At 38.5% G+C, this 24,083-nt stretch overlaps 1 protein-coding gene across 7 annotated transcripts in view; it reads left to right on the top strand.

Moving 5' to 3' along the window:
- UBR2 (ubiquitin protein ligase E3 component n-recognin 2) overlaps positions 1-23,775 on the top strand; it is a 129,661-nt gene extending 105,886 nt beyond the window's left edge. For 6 of the 7 annotated variants that reach the window (XM_072832986.1, XM_072832984.1, XM_072832985.1 and 3 more), the window contains 14 exons: positions 618-696; positions 3,159-3,307; positions 3,673-3,728; positions 6,689-6,785; positions 7,038-7,105; positions 8,633-8,768; positions 9,494-9,584; positions 10,668-10,798; positions 12,430-12,538; positions 14,398-14,454; positions 16,607-16,684; positions 17,567-17,737; positions 19,970-20,071; positions 21,614-23,775. In XM_072832986.1, coding sequence (XP_072689087.1) covers positions 618-696; positions 3,159-3,307; positions 3,673-3,728; positions 6,689-6,785; positions 7,038-7,105; positions 8,633-8,768; positions 9,494-9,584; positions 10,668-10,798; positions 12,430-12,538; positions 14,398-14,454; positions 16,607-16,684; positions 17,567-17,737; positions 19,970-20,071; positions 21,614-21,755 — 1,466 coding nt within the window. In that variant the 3' untranslated portion in view covers positions 21,756-23,775. Of the gene's footprint in view, positions 1-617; positions 697-3,158; positions 3,308-3,672; positions 3,729-6,688; positions 6,786-7,037; positions 7,106-8,632; positions 8,769-9,493; positions 9,585-10,667; positions 10,799-12,429; positions 12,539-14,397; positions 14,455-16,606; positions 16,685-17,367; positions 17,479-17,566; positions 17,738-19,969; positions 20,072-21,613 lie in introns of those variants that run through there. The other variant, XM_072832988.1, reaches the window with a different exon arrangement.
- The last annotated feature ends 308 nt before the right edge of the window (positions 23,776-24,083 follow it).

Below are 24,083 nucleotides of genomic sequence, written 5' to 3'. Positions count from 1 at the left end.
ATTTAAGAATATTTTAATTTAAAAGTGAAACCTCTCATTTTAAAATTTGACTTATTCTAATTTTCTTTGTCTTAATGAACTAGTTTTGACTTACCACATTATTCCTTATTTCTTGAAAAACACAAGCTCATGTGAAGTTTATAATAAATACTTCTCACTTATTCCCCCATTTTATTGAAGAGCTTCTGGGGGTGGGGGAATGTAACTGAGTGTTGCAGAGCCAGCTTTAGTTCTTGATGGGCTGACTTGCTTTATTGTTGGCATTACCAAAGACTTACCAAGTTTCATAAATATGTACTACATTTAACGACCTTGTGGGAAAGCAGTCTGAGTAGATTTTGTATCACTGGTTTTTATAAAAACAAAATAGCATACCTTCCTTACTTCCCCTAGCTGTGTTCTAGTGGCTATACTATTAGGAAAAGCATAGTTGACTGCAGAAGGTGCCTCGGTCAATCAGCAGTAGTATTTCTCATGCTTTGAATGTACCTTAGGCCACTTTTTATTAATGGTAATCTTTCCTGTCATTTTTTAATTTCTTTGACCTATATTTAGGATGAAATTTATAGAAATACTATAGACTGATGAATAATAATATAAAATGGTTATCTCTGTAGATACTGCTTCTTCAAAGAATTTAGAGAATATGGATGAATTGCAGTTCCCTGAAGGGTTTAGGCCTGATTTTCATCCTAAGTGAGTATATTATTTTATTTCTTTCGAATTTGTTCCACTTAAAAAAATTTAGTGGTTAGAATATTATTTGTCAAACTAGGGAGCAAAACATTATGGTACATTGATCTTGAAATCTGAGGTTTAAGGATTAAATGTTGATACTTACTGCAGGTATATTGATAAAAACTGAAGAACCATGTGACATGCTTTCCTCTCACCAACCTCTCTTAGTCTACATTGCTGACTTCCTGCTCTGCCCTTCATCTGGCTCTCCTCAGCAACAAATCAGTACATCTAAATCCAAACTGCTCAGCTCCCCCCAAGTCCTGTACTTTCCTTCTGACTTTCATATTTCTGGTGATGGCCCCACCAATGTCATAGTAACCCAGGATCAAAGCCAGAATATTTTCAGCCCTGTTTTATTATAAAGTACAGTATAGGTTCTAGGGACAAACTACAACTGCTTGATTCAGTTCCCAGCAGCACTAGTTGCTAGCTATGTGATGCTTTTCAAATTGCTTGACCTCTCTGTACCTCAGTTTCCTCATCTGTAAAGTGAGTACTAATATCTACCTTACGTTGTGAAGATAAAGTGACATAATGCATGTAAAGCTACCAACTAGAAAAAACGTGAGTCTTGCCTCCCACATCGCCTACCTCCATCCCCATCCCTAGTCCTATGATACTGTTTGTTCTGCCATTTACTTCTATATATCGAATTCAAATGCTTAGGTGACTGTCTTTTGATTTATTGTTTTTACACCATTATCTTTCTGTTGACTATTTAAAATTCAACCCTTACCTCTATCTACCCTATCCACTGCTCTTCACGACTATCCAAGTAGAGTTATTTCACAATTTTTAGTTAAACTGGTTAGCAATTTTTACATTTTAATGGTCTTTACTAATAGAAGCTTTACTAATAGAAGCTTTATGATTTTATTTCCTTTCTTATATAACATTATCTTTCTGGTGGTTGATAATCACCTTATTTCTTTCGTGTACTTGGTTTTTATATGTATATATTACTTTTCTGTGCACACACCCGTGGTGTAATAGCTCTCTCAGATGTCTAGCAGTAACTTTTCTCAATGCTCAGATACATCAGATGATCTTTTGTTCTGGAACCTGTGTCCTCCTGCCCTGATCAGGACAAGGTACCCTGAGACTTCCAAGCCTGGCCATTCCCTTCATATTTCCCTGCATCTCAAATCATGCTCTTTCTTAATTTATTCCCTTGTTTTGCACAGGTGACCCTTCAGATTCCTAAGAAAGGATGCCTGGGTGTTAAATTTTCATGTCTGAAAATATAATTATTTATCCATATGCTTGGTTGATGGCTTGGGTATAGAATTGTAGGCTAGAAGTAATTTTTCATCTAGATTTTCAAAGTACTGTTCTCCAAATTCTAGCATCTATTGAGAAATTAATGCTATTCTGATTCCTGTTCCTTTATGACTATTACTTCCCTTTAATTCCCAGTGTTCTAAAATTTCTCTGTGATGTTCCTTGATATATGAATCTTTTCCGCATCCATTTTACTACGTTTTCAGTTGACTTTTTGAAGATTCATATCCTTTAAGTTATGAGAATTGTTTTGTTTCTTAGTCTTCTTTTGGTTTTTCTGTTCTTTGAGACAGTCCTACTGTTAGCTCACTGTTGGCCCTCTTAGGCTGATCCTCTAAATTTCTTGCAGGTTTGCTGGCTTCTGTACTGTTTTCCCTGTATTTTTTGTTTCTGCCTATTTGTTTAGGTTTATCTCTCTGATGCTTGATTTTTTCTTTAAATGTGTACTGGTCCTCAAGTGGCTGTTCCACAGTAAGTCATGAAAAAGCTCATTGATGCCTGGTAGGCAGGCTGGAGTTTGCTGACCTGTGAACTGATCAGGCACCTACTGCTCTTACTTGGGATCCCCAGATGCCTATTTGTAAAATGGCTCCCCCCAAGGCTTCTTTGCTGGAGAGACTAACATCTTTGGCAGTGGGTATACATTGCCAGTGTTCTTAAAATGGAGATAGAGGTCAAGGATTGTTTTTAAGGTTCAGTATGTAGGCTTCCACCAAATACCTTATTTTCAGTCCTGGGTCTCACCCCTACCCACCAAAATAAAGTATAACTCCTCTTATTCAGGGACAGTTTGCATGTCTTTAATTCCCGCTTTGCACACTCTGTTTTTTAAATAGCGTAAGTGGTTCAATTCCAACATAGCAAATGGCTGTTAAGAAACTAAACCATTAGGGATGCCTGAGTGACTCAGTGGTTGAGCGTCTGCCTTCAGCTCAGGTCATGATCCTGGGGTCTTGGGATCAAGTCCCACATTGGGCTCTCCATAGGGAGCCTTCTTCTCCCTCTGCCTGTGTGTCTCTGCCACTCTCTCTGTCTCTCATGAATAAATAAATAAAATCTAAAAAAAAAAAAAAACTAAACCATTTAATTAACATGAACACATTGTTTTAAGCTAATTCCATACATGTTTACTTCAGGAACCCTTATTCTGAGAGCATAAAAGAAATGCTAACAACATTTGGAACTGCTACTTACAAGGTGGGACTAAAGGTTCATCCCAATGAGGAGGATCCCCGTGTACCCATAATGTGTTGGGGTAGTTGTGCATACACCATCCAAAGCATAGGTAAGAGATTTATAGTTGTGTCTCTCGCTAAGTCACAAGCATGTGCTAACATGAATTATGTGTAGAAGCCTGTACTTAAATGAGATGTGTAAAGTGGCAAAAGTATAAAGAAATCAAGACTTTGAAGTAGGAAGTAAATACAGACCCAATATTAGATTGATAGTTTATAAATAAAGCACAGCAAGAGAATTCATTTTGGTGGTGCTTATAACTTCTTGTTTCTTAAGAGGATGTGTTTTTAATTTTACTTTTCATCCACAGTTAATTCTTGTGAAATGACTTAAAAGATTTCAGAACCTGACAGTATTGTGCTTTCAAATGTACATAACATCAAACTCATCATCTTAACCATTTTTAATCTGCAGAAAGAATTTTAAGTGATGAAGATAAACCATTATTTGGTCCTTTGCCTTGCAGACTGGTAAGTTGTCAGTTTACTCAGTTCACAGAATGGTGAAATGGAAATTTAGTAGTTCTACTTTTTTCAATCTTAAAAACCTGAAATAGTTATTTAAGCATAAGTTCACTCCTTTCATAGCAAAGCCCATTTTCTGTAACAATAGTGAAGAAGTAATGTTTGTGGTTTAATTTTCCATGATTTTCTTTTTTTTTTTTTTTTTAATTTTATTTATTTATGATAGTCACACAGAGAGAGAGAGAGGCAGAGACATAGGCAGAGGGAGAAGCAGGCTCCATGCACCGGGAGCCCGACGTGGGATTCGATCCCAGGTCTCCAGGATTGCGCCCTGGGCCAAAGGCAGGCACCAAACCGCTGCGCCACCCAGGGATCCCCCATGATTTTCTTTTAAATAGACTTCAGCTCTTTTCATCCAGAGATCTTAGTTAAACATGCGAAAAATGGAAAACTAAAAACTGTTCTCGTTCTTGAATTTTTAGTGCTATAGTTGGAAATATAAAAAAAACATACCTGGGGATCCCTGAGTGGCTTAGTGGCTTGGCGCTTGCCTTTGGCCCAGGGCATGATCCTGGGTGGGGTCCCAGGATCGGGTCCCACATCGGGCTCCCTGCATGGAGCCTGCTTCTCCCTCTGCTTATGACTCTGCCTCTCTCTCTCTATTTCTCCTGAATAAATAAAATCTTAAAAAAAAAAAAAAATAGAAATACCTAAGCCACTTTGGACTTGGAATATCTGGAAGTAGACTTGATATTAAAACTGTCCTGGGGATCCCTGGGTGGCCCAGCAGCTTAGCACCTGCCTTCAGCCCAGGGCGTGATCCTGGAGTTCCAGGATCAAGTCCCACATCGGGCTCTCTGCGTGGAGCCTGCTTCTCCCTCTGCCTGTGTCTCTGCCTCTCTCTCTCTCTCTCTCTCTTTCTCTCATAAATAAATAAAATCTTTTAAAAAATAAATAAATAAAATAAAATAAAAAACTGTCCTGAATTGTATCTTTATAGTAAATCAGCAGAATGATAGTTCTTAACTATGAAGTATATGATATAATGTTATGACATATCAGCATTGACTGTGATATTTTCTGCTACAATAAGTAAGAGTTGGTAATATGTTGATTATTAAAAAGATAATCTAGTTATCCATCTAGTTGGTCAGCAGAGTTTGTTGAATTCCTCTCCTATGTATTTGTCCTATCCCTTTCATACATACTCCTACTTGTCTGGTTCAGCCTCACATCATTTCTTGACTAGAGTATTATAGCAGTCTCTATTCTGAATCTTTTTTCCTAATACAATATCAAAGGGTTCCTCCAAAAAGTAACAGTGACTATATCTCTTAAACTTTTTTTTAACGTTTGTTTGTTTGTTTGTTTGTTTGTTTATTTATTTATTTATTTATTTATGTAAGTAATCTCTATACTCAGTGTGGAGCTTGAACTCACAACTCCAAGATCAAGAGTTGCATGCTCTTCTGAGCCAGCCAGGTGCCCCATCTCTTAAACTTCTTAACCTGTTTCTCCATTATCACCTCCTGCCAATCCCTGCATCCATGGTCCACGCTGGCAGAATCATTGCCAGTCCTCCCAGGCCTTCACCTCTGCTAAAGTGGCCCAAGCAGACTCTTCCTCTTTATGATGACTCTTCAAGCTTTGCTTTCCCGGAAAACCTCTGAGTCCTGTGAGTGGAATATCCCTCTTGTGAGCTCCTTGAGTACAGGAGAAGTGGGGTTAGTTTTTATTTTAAGATCTTCAAAACCAAGGCTAACATATATTAGTCCTCAATATTTGGTGAACCAAATAGCATTACAGAAAATTTGGAAAATAGGGGATCCCTGGGTGGCTCAGCAGTTTAGCGCCTGCCTTTGGCCCAGGGTGTGATCCTGGAGACCTGGGATCAAGTCCCACATCAGACTCCTGCATGGAGCCTGCTTCTCCCTCTGCCTGTGTCTCTGCCTTTCTCTCTCTCTCTCTCTCTCTCTCTCTCTCTCATGAATGAATAAAAATCTTTTTTAAAAAAAAAAGAAAATTTGGAAAATAGAGAATTAAGCAGGAAGAAAAAAAACTCTTGTTCACCACCTGTTTTTTCCATTAGCGTGTTTAAACTTGATTACAGTTGGTATTTACATGTAGTTTTGTTCCTGTTATATTCTTCAGTTTACATCAAGATTTTTCTCATTGTTGCTACATAGTCCCCATAATGATTTTTGATGGCTGCAGACACCCTGATTTGTTACATTCATCTTCTTGCCCATAGGTTCCCCAATATTTGGAAGATTTCCCACATTTTAGAGTATCTCTTTAGAATAAAAATAAAGAAATACTGCATCACCTTAGTTGTTTATAATCTGTCTCGATGCATATATCCTTTTCCATAGAGAACCAGCAGCTTGGTTTCAAGGAGATGCCTTTGGTTTATTCTGCATACAATTAGATATTATTCATTCCATGTTAGAGACATGTCATTACAGATGTGACAGATTCAGTTACAAACCCCCTAGAAAGATCCTAGAGAGATCTCACGTGCATCCAGCTTTGCTTTGACTAGCTGTGCTTTGAACTAGGATTCCTAAAAGAAGATAACTACAGTTGACCCTTGAACAACATACATGAATTTGAACTGAACAGGTTCACTTATACATGGTTTTTAATTTGTGTGTGTGTATAGTACCATAAATGTACTTTCTCTTCTTCATGATTTTGTTTGTATTTCCTTTTCTCCGGCTTCTTTTATTGTAAGAATACAATATATTTAATACATGTAACATAAAAAATATGTTAGTCAACTACATCATCAGTAACTCTTCTCATCAGCAATTAAGTTTTGGGGAGGGGGGTGAAAGGTTATATTCAGATTTTCAACTGAATGTGACGGGAAGGGGCACAGCTCCCCCACCCCCTACATTGTTCAAGAATTAAATGTACCTTATATGCTGACTTCTTTGTTCATTGCATCAATCTCTTTATTTCAGGATGACTGTCTTAGGTCATTAACAAGATTTGCTGCAGCACATTGGACAGTGGCATCACTTTCAGTGGTGCAAGGACACTTTTGTAAACTTTTTGCATGTGAGTATGAACACCTCTGTACCATATATGTTATGGTAATTTCTCATCTTCTGTAATTTTTTTTTAGTGGTGCAACTACTCTCCATTATGAAAAATATTTTGGTAATACTGTTTATGTACAGGTTCTAGCTTATAAATTCATATACATGTTATAAAAAGATAAATTTAAACTAGGTTATATGCATTTTAAAAATAATTTCATATTTATGTTCACATATGAAATATGCTAATGTAATTTTTTAAACTGTTTAGCATTGGTGCCAGATGACAACCATGGAGACCTTCCATGCATATTAGATATCGACATGTTTCATTTATTGGTGAGTATCTTGTGATTTGTGTTGTTTTTTAAGATTTTATTCATTTATTCACGAGAGACAGAGAAAGGCAGAGGGAGAAGCAGGCTCCCTGATGATCAGGGAAGCTGATACAGGGCTTGATCCCAGGACCCCAAGACCACGATCCGAGCTGAAGGCAGACACTTAACCAACTGAGCCACCCAGGTGCCCCTATGCTGTGATTGGGGTTTAAAATTCTTTTTATTTTATGACAACTGTATCTTAGACTTGGTGACCAGTGTAGAGGCAGACAGGAGGAGTTGTCATCCATTATTCTTACTACTTCTGAGTATAATTCTTTTCCCAGAAGCCTCAAAAAAGAAAATGTTAAGGAATATAGTTGAGAGGCTTGACCTCTCTTATTTTGCTTTGTGACTGATGACTAAGATCAGTAATTTACCTCTTTGTTTTTTACCCATAAAGAAGTAGAAGTAACACTAGTAATATAAGGGCTGCTGCTGACTCAGAGTGCTCTGGGACAGGTAAACCCTATGGTCACATTACTTAGCAACAGACAGCCCTTTTCTGCGAATTAAGAAAAGGAATGTATTCTGAGCAGGTGCATCGGACAGGCAGGTGAGTCTTAGTGCCCAGACACAGCACTGGCTAAGCAGTGGGTGGCTGATTTTCAACCCCACCTTAGCTAGGTCACCTTTACACAGGACACTGAGTATACCACACACATAGCAACCCCATTTGCTGTCCCCATAATCTTTGGGCATTGGATTCTGAACCTTTAAATTGGTTAGTCCCTGTCTCAAATGATTGTGTCAGAACTCAGTGGAAAAAGCAGTGTAAAGAGCTTAGAGCACTCTGTCCCCAGTAAATGTTAGCTATTATTACTGTTTCTATGACTCCTATAAAGATTGTGCCACCACTGGCACCATTGGACAGGCAGCAGGTGGCTCACAAGCAAGCTAGCATTTATTGTGCACCTGACTGCTTTCACTTTCTTTATTAGTTAGCCCTTACATCCTTGCTACTGAGATATTAAAAACATATATATATTATTGCTAGTTTACCAGCAGGAAAACTGAGGCTCAAAGGTGTGAACTTGTCTAAAAAGCTCATAAGGGGAGCGGAATTCGGGACACCTGAGTGGCTCAGCAGTTGAGTGTCTGCCTTCGAGTCAGGGTGTGATCCTGGGTTCCAGGATTGAGTCCTACATCTGGCTCCTGTAGAGAGCCTGTGTCTCTGCCTCTGTCTGTGTCTCTCATGAATAAATAAATAAAATCTTTAAAAAAAATGAGCTAGAATTCATGTATTTTAACTAACAGTAAGGTATGTATTAGAAATCACTGGGCATATGAAACGGTGCTTATGAAGACTCCATTAGTCCGTAAGTCATTTCATGTAGCCAGTCCCAGAATTTCTACATGTGCCTTGTAACAATATAGATTTCTGAAGGGGATGGGCTGAGCTCAGAAGGGGATCATGTTAAGAAATTGGAAATATCTTCAAGTTTGGAAGGAAAGGTGACCTGTCTGACCCTTGGCATTTGGTATCTAGGTGGGCTTGGTGCTCGCTTTCCCTGCATTGCAGTGTCAGGATTTTTCTGGGATCAGCCTTGGCACTGGAGATCTTCACATTTTCCATCTGGTTACTATGGCACACATCGTACAGATCTTACTTACCTCGTGTACAGGTAACTCCTTTTTTTCAGATTCATGAAGGACAAAGTACTTGAGTTTTCTGTTTAAAAGAAAAGTAAGAAAAAAAAAGAAAAGAAAAGGAAAGTAAGAGGAAGAGGTGCCTAGATGAGAAATGCGTAAATTATGATTAGGCTACTTCTTTTTTCTGTCGATCCTTATGTAGAAAGTTTTGAAACAAATTCCGTTCTATTAAAATCCCCTAGTGGGACACCTGGGTTGCTCAGCAGTTGAGCATCCACCTTCAGCTAGGGTGTGATCCCGTGGTCCCAGGATCAAGTCCCACATCAGGCTCCCTGCATGGAGCCTGCTTCTCTGCCTCTGTCTCTATCTCTCTGTGTGTGTGTGTCTCATGAATAAATAAAATCATAAATAAATAAATAAACAATACCCTAGCTATGTGAATGTTTTTCCTTTTATTTTTATTTTGTAAGTTCAGTAATAGTCTAGTACCATAGAATGTATATTTCGCTGATTTTATTCACAGGCTGCTTCCTGGCCTGCTGAAGCACATTTGCTTCCTCTCCTAAAGCCTCCTGGCTCCTTGTTAAGATGGAGATTGATACTATCTGAGCACTTGAGAGATTAAAGTTCTTTGTATTTTGTAGGAGTATTTTCAGATAATGTGCAAATATAGGAGTCCATTTGAGCACTTAAATGAAATGGTTCTTAATCTACTTCATAGGCAAATGTGAAGTACTAATATTTTCGTATCTTTCAGAAGAGAATGGCATGGATCAAGAAAATCCTGCTGGTGAAGAAGAATTAGCAGTTCTTGCTTTGTATAAAACACTTCACCAGTGTACAGGAAGGTAGGATCATGATCTTTACATCATCACAGTTCCCAAATATCAGTAAGTGATAGCATGAAAAAGGAATTCGTTTGTTGAAAAAGGGAAATTGCTGCCTGTTGACATGTTTAAAAGAGATGAGGAAGTGATCCACAGAACTCCAGACATTTTAATATAATAACATGATTGGAAATCTCTGAGAAAGGAGTAATTTGTAGAGCTTCCCACATGTATTTGGCCATGGAATCTTTCTTTTGCTCAGAGCATTTGGCAGTGACTAGTGGAAGTATAGAACTTACTTTGAAAAGTACTATTCTAAAATATATGTTGTCTCACAAGGAATTTTAAAATGCAAATTAAGTCAGCATAATATATTTTTAAGGTAATATCCAGGACTGGCCGGAGTGCAGGAAAATTACTAGAATTCCACATATTTTTGCAGCCATTTGGATTTGGTACAGCAGTTTGTTTCACTTAGCTTTTTAACAGTGTATGTCAAGAACCATAATATTTATTCTTTGAGTCACTCATTTCTGAGAGTGCACACTTAAAAAAATAATTAGACATATAGAAAAACCTATAGGCATAAAAAAGATGCACACCGTGATATTGTTTGTATTAGCAAAGAATTTAAAGCAATCACAGTGTTTGCTTACAAGGGAATAATTTGCTGAATATTATGATTGATGTATTCTTATATTATCAGAATATTATAGTTCTGATAAGAATTATGTTTTATGATGTTCTGAAAAACAAGTTAATTTTATATTTCATATGTTACAACTATAGCTACGTAAGACCTAGATGAGTGTGCAAATAGAAATAGCCAGAATAACAATGCTGATAAAAGTTTCTAGAATAGTGGGTAGTGTTTTATTTTCCAAATTTTCTCTTTATATAGCTATATTACTTTTATAAATTTTAATAAGAGCATTGGCAGCTATAGCACTATTTATACTTGACGTCCTGTAATGGGGCTGCCCGCTCCTTATATGCTTCTGTGCCACTGATTCCAAATAGCAGTTGTCCCTGTTTTCACACTGTGCTATAACTAGAATGACCTTTCCTCATTAGATTTCCCAATTATCATTTTTCTCTTTGTAGTGCCTTGAAAGAAATACCATCTGGCTGGCATCTATGGAGGAATGTCAGAAATGGAATCATGCCTTTCCTTAAGTGTTGCGCTTTGTTTTTTCATTACTTAAATGGAGTTCCTTCTCCACCTGAACTTCAAGGTAATTTCTAGTTTTCTTCAAAATGTGGGAAATGTAGGTAATCTTTCACTCCAGCAGTTTATAATTAAGGTAACTTACAAAAATAAAAATTTAAGGGGCGCCTGGATGGCTCAGTCAGTTAAGCATCCAACTTTTGATTTCAACTCAGGTCATGACCTCAGTGTCATGAGATTGACCCCAAGTCAGGATTCATGCTGGGCGTGGAGCCTGTTTAAGATTCTCTCTCTTCAAAAAAAAAAAAAAAGATTCTCTCTCTTCCTCTCTGCCCCTCCCCACCCCACTCACGTATACTCTCTCAAAATAAAAACAAAAGAAAGAAAACTTACAAGGACACCTGGGTGGCTCAGTGGCTGAACGTCTACCTTAGGCTCAAGGTGTGATCCCGGGGTCCTGGGATCAAGTCCCTCATCAGGCTCCCTGTAGAGAGCCTGCTTCTCCCTCTGCCTATGTCTCTGCCTCCCTCTGTGTGTCTGTCATTATTAAATAAAATCTTTAAAAAAAAAGAAATAGAATAAAAAAATAGAATATAGCTGATTGTGGTGATGTACGCAAATATAGAATAAAATGCATATTTATATATATGTGTGATTTTATTTGCGTCTCAGTAAGTGTACTATTTTTATTTATAAAAATCTAGTTTTGCTTTCAGAGTTAAAATATTCAATTATATGTTATCCATAAACTGGGTTCTTCAGATAATAAAAGAGGATAACTCACAATGTCAAGTGTTTTCTAACTTGAAGTGTGTGGCATTAATGTTCAGAATACCCATAATTGCACATATATGATTTTAATGAAGGAATTCATTTTGTGTTTTACAGTTGTTCTCTGTGTTCTGTTTTGATTCATTTCATTAAAGTGTAGTATCAGTGGGGATCCCTGGGTGGCTCAGGGGTTTAACACCTGCCTTTGGCCCAGGACATGATCCTGGAGTCCCAGGATCAAGTCATCAAGTCCCGCATCAGGCTCCCTACATGGAGCCTGCTTCTCCCTCTGCCTGTGTCTCTGCCCCTATCTTCTGTCTCTCTCTCTCTCTCTCTCTCTCTCTCTCTCTGTCTTCATGAATAAATAAATAAAATCTTAAAAATAAATAGTGTAGTATCAAGGCAAACTTAAAGTTTACTCTGTCTGTACCTCACAGTGAATGGCTCAGGCAAGGGGGCCTGCATGTGAGGTTGCCCTCTCAAAGTCTGTTGACTGACACTTTCATTCAGCTAATAGTCTAGACTTCCGAATCATTTGCAATGATGATTAAAGGTAGTACTTAAATCCATCTCTCATGATAAAATCATCTTCTATTTCTATATTGCTTTATGCTTTTCCAGAGTACCCCATATGTTATTTTTGTCATTAATTTGTTCACACATAACCCCAGTGAAGTAGATCAGGTAAGTACATCATTTTGCAAATGGTTACACGGAGACACCAAGAAATTGTAACCAATTTGTTGTGGGAGTTGCCTGGCTCTGCTCTCAATTGTGCCATTTTCTGTGGTCCCCTTCCACATGTCCTTTTGTGAACTTGTAAATTCAGATTCTTTCATTATGCTTTTAAGCTCTGCTATTGCTTACTCTCCTGCAGGACCTACTCTTAGTTGTTATATGCATCACTCTTCTCTTCTCCATTTGCAGTTTCTGGAACAAGCCATTTTGAACATTTGTGTAACTACCTTTCCCTGCCAAACAACCTCATTTGCCTTTTTCAAGAAAATAATGAGATAACAAAATTACTGATTGAAAGGTAATGATTATACATTTTTCTTCCATTATATTGAATAGTTCTATGGAAACAAACTTAGATTTATCACATATTATGAAATTCTCAGATAGTGAGCCTAGCAGAATTCAATCTGTGTAACTCATCTCATAAGGATTAGGCCTTTTAAGTTAAGAATTTACCTTTGTGGCATGGTTTTTGCCAAACTAGTGAATAGCATAAGTAGATTTGCTTATAAGGAGAATAGTGGTAGGAATGTTTATTTCCTCATATTAACTTACATATTAAGGACTCTATTCCGTAAATTTTTGGAACTGAAAAACCTTGAGGGTCATCTAGTCTAATACCCTCACTTTATGTTTGAGAAAAGTGAAGTCTAGGGAAGGTTATTTGTCATTCATATCAAGTTAGTTAAGATTAAAACTTAGCTGTTCTACCCACAGAATGGGGGGAAATATTTACAAATCATGCATCTGATAAGGGATTAATATTCAGAATATATGACCATGTGAATATATGGCCAGAATTCTTACATCTCAACAAAAAAGCAACTACCCATTTAAAAAGGAGCAAAGGACTTCTCCAAAGAAGATATACAATGGCCAATAAGCACATGAAAACGTGCTCAACATCACTAGTCAGTTATTAAGAAAATGCAAATAAGAACCATGGTGAGGTGCTACTTCACACCTATTAAGATAGCTATAGTCAAAAGACAGACAATTGTGCTCGCTTCAGCAGCACATATACAAAAGACAGACAATAATAACACATTAGTGAGGATGTCAAGAAATTGAAATCTTGTTCATTGCTGGTAGGAATACAAAATAGGGCAGTTGCACTGGAAAATAGTATGGCAGTCCCTCAAAAAGTTAAACATAGAATTATATGATCCAGCAATTCAACTTCTAGGTATATATTACAAAAGAATTGAAATCAGGGGGCACCTGGGTGGCTCTGCGGGTGAGCGTCTGCCTTCAGCTCAGGTCCTGACCCCAGGGTCCTGGGATCGAGTCCCACATCGGGCTCTCCATAGGGAGCCTGCTTCTCCTCTGCCTAGGTTTCTGCCTCTCTCTGTGTTTCTCTCGTGAATAAATAAATAAAATCTTTAAAAAAAAAAAAAAAAAAACTGGAAGTAGGGACTTAAACTGATACTTGCACAGTCATGTTCATAGCATTATTCATAATAGCCAAAAGGTGGAGCAACAATACTTAGTACATACATAGAGTGACATACTATTCAACCTTAAAAAGGAAGAAAACTCTGACCCCTGCTACAACACGGATGAAGCAATTATTGTATGTTTCCGTTTACATGAGGTATCTAGAGTAGTCAAATTCATAGAGACAGAAAATAAAATGGTGGTTGCCAGAGGCTGGGTCAGGGGAGGAATGAGTTAGTGTTTAACGAGTGCAGAATTTCATTTGGGAAAGTTGAAAAAGTTCTTGAAATGGATGGTAGGGATGGTTGCCCAATAATGTGAATGTACTTAATGCCACAGAACCGTACACTTAAAAATGGCTAAAATGGTAAGCTTTACATTACGTATATTTTGCCGCAATAAAAAAAAAATTTTTTTCATGAGTATTCTAGCTCCAAATAGTAAGAATTTGTCATTAATTTATACTGTTTTTTCTGGAGTGTCCAATTGAGTGGGATAATAGTGTATGCTTTTAGAAAACCACAGCTCATATTCTTCTGATTTAAAAGTTGTAGCAAAATATGTCTTTCTTCTCCTTTCTTTTGATGTAGTAAATAAGCCAAGAAGATTTGTTTTTCTCTTACTGAATAGAGAAATAGGAAAAAATTCTATTATAACCCTTCAAAAGTAAAGTTTTGATTTTGTTTCTCTTCCCCACCCGCCACCCCCATTACATTGAAGTTGGTGTCATAACATTGAAGTTAAAAGATATCTTGAAGGTGAAAGAGATGCTATAAGGTAAGTTAAAGATTACAAAGATTTGTTTGGGCAGGAGATAGAGAGGAAGCAGGATGTAAGTGTGCCATTCCTTTAAAAATGATCTTGCAAATCTTCAGTGATTCCAAGAGGTAGAACATCTTGCCTTCATACAACTTTTTTCTCAGTCTAACGATGAGAGTTTCTAAAGAATAAGAATTATGAATATAAATATGGTGCATTATTCTTGGCAGAAGAAACAAATAACAAAAGTATTGTATTTTGGAATGTTTGCTTTTTTAAAAATTTGAATCCTTTTCCAGGTTTTTCTTAGCTCTGTTTTTCCCTTTTATTATAGAAAATTTTAAACTATCCAAAAGTATAAAGAATCGTATAAGACTTGACATTCCTGTCACTCAACTTCAGTGATTATCAAATCATGGCTTTTTTTTTCTTCATTCTTTTTGAGATTAGCTGTATTCTGATTTCTGTAGTAAAGTATGCTATCCTAGGTGATAACAGATGTATTTCATCTGTAAATCTCTCCTTGGTTCTACTGAATACACCATCCATAAAAATCAGAAGGTTAGAGGAGATTATCTGTTTCTTTGATTTTTATATACATCCTGTCCCAAATCTAGAAATGATAGCACTCTAATCTTATTAGGTTGAATATAACCAATTTCATATGATTCAACTCTGCAGTTGGAAAACTCATGTGGAACAGTAGTTCTCTGAGGTATACATCAGAATAATTTTGGAAACTTTTAAAAAATACTCAGGCATAGGCGTGCCTGACTGGCTTAGTCAGTAGAACATGTGACCCTTAATGCTGGGGTCATGAGTTTGGGCCCCTCACTGGGTGTAGAGACTACTTAAAAATTAAAAAAAAAAAAAAAATTAGAAAAAAAATACCCTGTCCTTACCTACCAAATCTAATTTCTCTATCATTGGCATGTGTGTCTCCCCAAAATTCCCCTCAGGTGACTCTGGTATAAGATCTGCTCTCTCAGGCGGACCTGGCTGGCTCAGTCAGTTAAGCATCCTACTCTTGATTTTGGCTCAGGTCATGATCTCAAGGTTGTGAGATCAAACATCTGTGTTGGACTCCCATGGGGTATGGAGCCTGCTTAGGGTTTTTTCTCTCCCGCTCCCTATTTAGAAAAAAAAAAAATCTGTCTCAGTCACTTCCCCTTGGCTGCTTGTCCCTGCCTCAGGGACAGGCCACATCCCACAGTCTATGCTGCGCATGTGTGAGCACTAGAACAGATCCTCACATACCAGATGAATTTGGATCTACATTTCTATATGAATTAACTTGTCACAGAATCAATATGGCCTGGTGTCTCTAATTTAAAGAAAATCTGTTCTTCTACTGCCCTCTCTCCTCCCAAGTCATTTCTGCCTTAAGATCACCCTTAATAAAGCATATCTTTTTTTTTTTTTAACCATGACCCAAAAGGGGTTTTATTGCACAATTGGAAAACCAGTTTCATATCTTTTCTGTCTTATCCTGAGTTGTGTGGTTGGGCTCTCCATTACTCTGTTTTCCATAGAAGCCCAGGGAGGAATCTCCTCTTCTGCCCAGAGCTACCAGATTTTCCCTTAAATGGGAAAGATACTAAGTACTGTCTACTGTCTTGATAATGTATTCTGAGCTCTTCAAGTAAACATGTAAGCCCAAGAGCCCTCTGTTTTTTAAGAGTGCCTTGTTGGGGTGCCTATAGGGCTCAGGGGGAGAGCATGGGACTCTTGATCTTGGGGTTGTGAGTTAAAGCCCCATTTTGGGCATAGAGCTTACCTTTAAAAATTAAAAAATAAGCATGCCTGGGTGGCTCAGTGGTTGAGCACCTGCCTTCAGCCCGGGGCGTGATCTTGGAGTCCCGGGATCGAGTCTCTCGTTGGGCTCCCTGCATGAAGCCTGCTTCTCTCTCTCTGCCTATGTCTCTGCCTCTCTCTTGTGTCTCTCATGAATAAATAAAATCTTTTTTAAAAAATTAAAAAACAATAAGGAAATTCCATCCAAAAAAAAAAGAGTGCCTTTTTAATTTCTTTTGTGGCTTCTCGTAGCACTATGGTAATACCCAGTCACTCAGATTCAGTCTTCCTTTATTTGTTTAAACTAACAGTTACTTGTCATTGTTATGATTTCTAACTGGTTTTTATGTTTGATTGTTATGTTGTTTTGTTTTAGCTATCCAAGAGAATCCAACAAATTAATAGACCTTCCAGAGGATTATAGCAGCCTCATTAATCAAGCATCTAATTTCTCGTAAGTTCTGATATTCCAGTGTTAAGCATTTCTTATCACTGGAAGCACTCACTGCTTTATACAGATTTTAAGGGATTTTATTATCGTTCCATTTTGGGGGGGGGTCAGGGAATTATGATGTCAGTAGTGTTTTATACTGCCTGTCTTGTAATGACACCATTCCAGCATGCTTCAGCATAAGGCATAGGAAACGGGGTGATGGGTGACAAAGTTGATTCATTACAGGTTATCTAAATAGCACTTTAATAAGAACCCTTTAGTAATATTTGTATATGTTTGACATAGAAACAGCATAAGGAATAATCAGTAGTGTAAAAATTGAACATTTCCTTGGCAATTGAAGCTGCCTTGTGTACCTCTACTCTGGTGTGTCCTCTTCTTCCCCTGCAGAGATCCACTATTCAACACAGAATATCAAGCTTCCTATGCATTTATAGGCTAGCAACAAATGCTTATATTACCAAGCAGCATATATTATTATTTTGTATGTTTTAAACTTAAAAATGGCATTCTCTATTATACATATTCTATAATTTCTCATATTCAGTACTATTTGTAAGATTTTTTTATACATCCAATATACATAACTGTTAATTCACCAGTTTTCACTTTGTGTAGTATTTTATCACAAGAGCAGAATTTACATTTTTTTATCTTACTGATTTTATTTACCTCTTTTCCAGATGTTGATTAAATATTTCCAGTACATGTTGTTTGTGTGAGATGTTCCCAGTTTTAGAACCAAATTTGGCCCATAGGACACAGGCATCTTCAGCTCTGCTTGATATTACAGAACTTTTTCCAGGGTGGCTTTACCACTGTCAGCTCTTTAGCCATTCCTTTTTAGAGCAATGACTTGAGCTTTTTTTTTGTCCCATGGAGATGCCCCAAATCAGGTGGTGATAAGAGCAGAGCCCCCACTCTGTGCCTTGTGTGTGGAACTCTGCTGTGCTCCCAGAGCTACTGCTGTCAGACTGAACTGGAAGGGGAAGATGTGGGAGCCTGCACAGCTCACACCTACTCCTGTGGTTCTGGGGTGGGCATCTTCCTCAGGTAAGGCTCTGACGAGAGCTTTTTCCTTTGCATCTGCCGCTTTGCACCTGCTGTGGTATATACATGTTGAGGGATGGCACAAGAAGCTACTACGTTACAAAGAATTTTGAGGGCAGCCCCCATGGCGCAGCGGTTTAGCACCGCCTGCAGCCCAGGGCATGATCCTGGAGACCCTGGATCGAGTCCCACGTCAGGCTCTCTGTATGATGCCTGCTTCTCCCTCTGCCTGTGTCTCTGCCTCTCTCTCTCTCTGTCTCTATGAATAAATAAATAAAATCTTTAAAAAAAAAAAACAAAGAATTTTGAGACTGCTGTTCTGTGTTTGTTCATTCAAGGAACATGGAAGCCTTGTCTCTTCATATCTCATATTTGGATCCTACTCTCTTTGCCTCTTCCATTGTCATTCTTCCCACCTCCATGACAGTTCAATTCTCCTTTCTTTGTGCCTCATCCTAATGTGAAACTTCCATTTGTCCTTGATTTACTGCCCAAACCCAGTCAAAATTCCTTCTTTTGCCATATCCTTATGGTTTGGGATCCATACATATCACTGCCTGATGTATATAACCTTGACACTTGAACAATATGAGTTGGAACTACATGCAAGTCCACTCATACACATATTTTTTTCAATAAATACAGTTTAGTACTGCAAATGTATTTTCCTTTTGAGTTTCTTAATAACACTTTCTTTTCTCTAGCTTGCTTTATTGTAAATACAGTACATAATACATACAACATACGAAATGTGTGTTAATTGTCTATGTTACAAAGTAGAGCTTCCAGTCAACAGTGAGCTATTAATAGTTGAGTTTTGAGGGAGTCCAAAGTTATAGCAGGTATTCAACTGCACGGGTAGTGGGGAGGGGTCCTCATGCCTAACTGCCATGTTGTTCTAAGGTCAACTATGGTTGTATATATTGGACAACATACAGCAAATAGTGACTACTGTGTACTGGGCTTTGAGAATGTAGTAGTCAACAAAACAGACAAAAATCTCTGCCTTTGTGGAACTCATTTTCTAGCATGAGAGAGAAAAAATATAATAAGGCTGATAATTTAGAAAGTGATACACTTGGAGGAGAAAAAATAAAGCAGGGAGAAGAATATGAAATGGCAGATGGGGAGTTGGATTTTAGTTAGGGAACCAAGAAGGTGCCTTTGAATAAACACTGAAAGAAGTAGGGAGAACACTCTAGGCAGGAAACAGCAATTATAAAATTGTTGGGGAATGTGCTTGCCATGTTCAGGAAACAGTAATGAGGCTTGTGTTGCTGGAGTGGTGTATACAGGAGAGTCCTAGGGCCTGCTGTGTCCTGGTGACATTTCTGAGTGAGATGGAACTCAGTTCAGGGTTTGAAGGAGGGAGGTGACATGAATTTCAGCTCCCTTGAGGCATAAATTAGATCTGTATCTTAGGTAACTTAGTCCCCTGGTGCCTGACAATATCTTGTATATGACAGGTTCTCTATAAATGTTGAGTTGAGCTGGATTATTAATACCCAAAAAAGGCCAGGCAAACCTCTCAAAGGGATCGGGAGACATGTTTTTTAATAACCCTTTAAAGAAATAAAAATGTCTCTTGTCTGGCATATTTCAAAATTCTTTCAGTCATGTACAGTACTGCTTTGTGTTTCAAATCAACCTAATTCAGAATGTTTTTGTACATTTTTTTTAAATGAGCAGTTCGCACATAATAGTGGTTAAAGTATCAGTATCTATGTTTAAAAGTTAACTATCTGGGGCAGCCCCAGTGGCGCAGCGGTTTGGCGCCGCCTGCAGACCAGGGCGTGATCCTGGAGACCCTGGATCGAGTCCCACGTCGGGCTCTCTGTATGATGCCTGCTTCTTCCTCTGCCTGTGTCTCTGCCTCTCCCTCTCTCTGTCTCTATGAATAAATAAATAAAATCTTAAAAAAAAAAAAAAGTTAACTATCTCTCTTACACTTAATAGTTTTTTAAATGCCAGTATTACATGAGCCACTGATTCCTAATCTAAAATATTCCTCTTCCTCACTATATTGATTTACAATGCAATCATTATTGGGTATAATACAATCATTTTAGTTATTTTTAAAATTTGGGCAGATGTGTTGATACTTCAAGTATCTCTGCTATAAAGGCTGTTTCTTCTAACACTGGGGTTGTTTATTTTTTATAAGACTTCAGTCCATTAGGAACTGAATCCAAACATTGGTTACTAATCTGTACTGTATAAATGGTCTCTCTACAGAGTGCGGGAATGTCAGGTGCTATTTTTAGCTGGCAAAACCAAAGGCTGTTTTTATTCTCCTCCTTACCTTGATGACTATGGGGAAACTGACCAGGGACTCAGGTAAGAGCCCATCCTAGGGCACTGGGTTGGCTGATCCTGGGCCTCTAGAGCCTTCAGTACACTGATCAGTCCTAGTGATCAGGGAGTCTGCTTGTCCCTCTGCCCCTCCCCCACTTGTACTCTCTCTCTTTTTCTTTTTCTTTCTAAAATAAATAAATAAGAATGTCATGAGGGCAATCAGGACAGATAAGGGAAATAATAAGAGAAAAGCAAGTTTTTTCCCATTTGTCACTCCAGAGAACCATTGAAGTAGCCTGTTGTGACTTGTATGACTTTGTAAGAGGAGACCCAGTGTTGTTCAGAAGTTATAAAAGAGCAAATATTAATTGATAAGAGATGTGTTTGGGGCATCTGGCTGGCTCAGTCAGTAGAGCATAAAACTTTTGATCTCAGGGTCATGCGTTTAAGCCCCACATTGGGCATAAAGCCTACTTGAAAAAAAGAGAGACGTGCTTATGTTATTAACAAGAATCTGAGGGCAGCCTGAGTGGCTCAGCGGTTTAGCACCACCTTCAGTCCAGGGCGTGATCCTGGAGACCGTGGGGTCAAGTCCCATGTTGGGCTCCCTGCATGGAGCCTGCTTCTCCCTCTGCCTGTGTCTCTGCCTCTCTCCCCCTCTCTCTCTGTGTCTCTCACGAATAAATAAATAAAATCTTTAAAAAAAAAATCTGAGGACAAAGATGTAGAACATATAGAGCAATACAACAGTATTTGAGGCTTAATCACTTCTACTCTGGTTGCTTCTATTATATCATGAGAAAAATGCTAACAACAGTTCCCTCAAGCACTATTAACTTCTTCTAGACCATCTCTTTGCCCAGAGGAGGTGAAAGTCTTAACCTAGGTAAAACCATCCAGCCTTGGGAAGCAGAAAATTAAGAACTGGAAACCAAGGCAAGATAAGTAGAAGGCTGCCCCAGGGGCTTGGCTACAAGGTTATGCACGTAATGCCACCTGGTGATGGTTCTTCCATTGCCCTGAGGAATGTGGGCTCTTAGGAGGAAGAGCCCTGGTTAGAGAGTAAGAGGATTGTGTGTGCTCTGAATCAGGAACAAAGGCCACCAGCATGAACTCATCAAAACTTCTATGGTTAAATTAGACCCAGATGTTATTCACAATTGCCTGCCTTGCTTACTAGACTTTATGGCTAAAAAACAGCACCATGGGAAACATTTTTACTTCTGCAGTTCTCTTTCCATCTCCCCTGCCTCCTTCAGTCTTACTTTTTACCAACAAAGTGGATAATGAATAGGTAGTTGTAGCCTCTCCACCCAGACCCTCCTGCTCAACCCTAGCCTCTCTTCCCTCACCATAATCTGAGTAAGTGTAGCTCCTATACATTTTCCTCTTCTTTTCAGTACTTACTCCCTTCAGCTGCTCCTAGCCAGCCTTCAGAGCTAATGTGTTAATAGCCACAGTCTCATACCAAACAGGAATTTTGCAGAGGATCTTAAACCAGTAACTTGTAACTGTTCCTAAAAGTTGGGGTATAATAGATGAATAAAAAGAATGCATCCTGAATGACATGCGTCTTCCTTCTAGACGGGGAAATCCTTTACATTTGTGCAAAGAGCGATTTAAGAAGATTCAGAAGCTTTGGCACCAGCACAGTATCACGGAGGAAATTGGACATGCACAGGAAGCAAATCAGACACTGGTTGGCATCGACTGGCAACATTTATAGTTACTTCACTACCAAAAACATAAACTTGGATTTTTGTAACCCAGTTGGCTTTTCAGGAAAGAATAGGAAATAAATTCTACTGAATTTGGAAATAAATTCTATATTTAAGCTTTTCTTCCCAGTTTTGTTTTCATAGTTTCTGGCTCCAGGGACTGATGAAAATCATCTTCCATCAGTGGATTTTCTTGCACCGTTTGCTGTGTCCCTCAATATAACTGCTTGAGTTTTAGAATTCAGTGAGGAATTTCTCTTCCCAGGCTGGGCACAGCCCCTTTGTGGGCGTCTAACCGCTTTGACTGTTCCCAGTAGTCTGAGCCATGTTATGTTACTGATCACAAGGCACGCCAGGCCTGAAGCTGATTCGACAGCAGCAGGAAACAGTCTCTGTGGTCTGTTGGGGTCACATTTCCTGGTCCCTTTCAGTGACTCTCAACACTGGGACTAGGTCGCTGTCCCCTCTGCTGACAGGACCCTACCTCTAAGAGCAAAGCAGTGGATTTTGAAAGTGGCTATCCCTGTCTCCATTGGCTATGAGCAGGTTGGGGCACATGTGCAGGAAGAGCCTGTGGGATGGAGAGAGCCTGGTTGCTTCATATGCTGGGTGGTTTTCAGGGCTATAAAAGTTGGATTTGTGGGGGGAGGGGGGCAAGACTTTTGGCTTTGAGAAAAAAACTCATTTTAAAGGGCTTTTTGAAAACTTAGACTATCCTAATTTTTCAGACAATATATTCCCATTTCTAAGACTAAACCAAGAGATTGTATGCATCTAGAATCAAACTAGAAGAAAAAAATGAGAATTCAGTGTTTTGAGGTTCCCCTACCCTTTCTAGCATTTCCTGGAATAGACGAATTACTGTTTACCTGCTGGCTCACTTAGTACATTCCTGGGACAGCTTTTGGGCCCAGGGTTTTTATTATTTTTAAGCATTATTGTTCTTACTAAGAGGTGCCTTCCTAGAATGATAGCCGCTTAGTAGAATAGGTTTTAACTGTTACATACCACATAGCCACTCTCATTTGATGTATGTGTGCTGAGAGCTTGAATACAGAGAGTACTTGCAGATTTAGTGGAGGAATAAATTCTGAGCCTCTCTAAGGTAGGGCTAAGGGACAAATGAATAATAAGAGACTTTTGGATTTTTTTAGCCAATGCAAGTAAACCTTTCACTCAATTTTCTTGAACTGCATCTGTAAGTTCTGTTCCATTCAGCTTTGTATACACTGCAGTAAACCCAGGAGGAAGGTCAGAAATCCAGACTTCAGGCTAAAATAAAGAGGGATACAGAAGCCACATCCACTGCTTCCTCTCTAAGGTAGTGTGTGACAGGACCCCCTCTTCTGAAACCCTTCTTGCTTGGGACTGGCTCACCATCTGAGAGGAGGACCAACAGGAAGAAAATCCAAATTAGAACACAGCATTCTTCCCCCTTTATCTGGCCTTTCTTCCATTCATAAGAACTGGGGCTGTGGATGGCATAATGATTTTAATGTTTATTTTGGTCTTTGTCGCATCCCCGTTCCTTTAGCATTTAAGCCCAGCTTCTTTTGGCTTTTCTCCATATGTTCCCCCAAGCTTGAATTTAAAATAGGACCGGGTTTCTCCCTCTGTAAATGAATTATAAACATTTCCACCAAATCATAACAATACTGTGGCTTTCAGGAATGACTTTACAGAAGTCCATTGTTAGCAGAGGGTGTCCCTGGATTTCATTCTCTGAAAATGACAGAGTCTGAGAGAAGATGAACTTACATGAAATAGCAACACACGCACCCTTTTATCTTCTAGTGTGTGCATAATTAAGCTAATTGTCATCCTTGCCAATGATTTATGATTTGTTCCGCATGTATTCTGTTTATTGTAGAAATGTTTATATAACATGCTTTCCATATCAGGGAAAATCATATCTGTTTAATAAATTGGCTATAACTTTAATATCTGTGGACAACTTGTAAAATTTGGAATGTATCATATGTAAAAAGTTTAAAGATATCCAAATAAATGCTTTAGGTGTTGACATTACTTTGGATCTGCCTACATTGTTTAAAATGCCATAAAAATGTCCCCCATGTCACCTTGCTACAAATAAAGTAGGACATCTGTATTAGCTTGAAAATTAAGATGCTTATATTATTAGTGTCAATTATGGCCATTAGCGAAACCATCCTGACCTTCCCAGAGAAAGCTGGATCATCATTTCAGCTGATTAAGCTTCATATTCATTGGCTATGACAGCTCATGACCTTTCTGAACCATTTTGGACCTCAAATCGCTGGGGAAAACAGCACTTGGAGTCTCTCCTAGCAACAAGACCTGTCTCCAAGTTTATA

This window comes from Canis lupus, chromosome 7 (assembly GCF_048164855.1).
Source record: "Canis lupus baileyi chromosome 7, mCanLup2.hap1, whole genome shotgun sequence".
In the NCBI taxonomy this organism is placed as follows: domain Eukaryota; kingdom Metazoa; phylum Chordata; class Mammalia; order Carnivora; family Canidae; genus Canis; species Canis lupus.
This window is presented reverse-complemented; position numbering and strand designations above follow the sequence as displayed.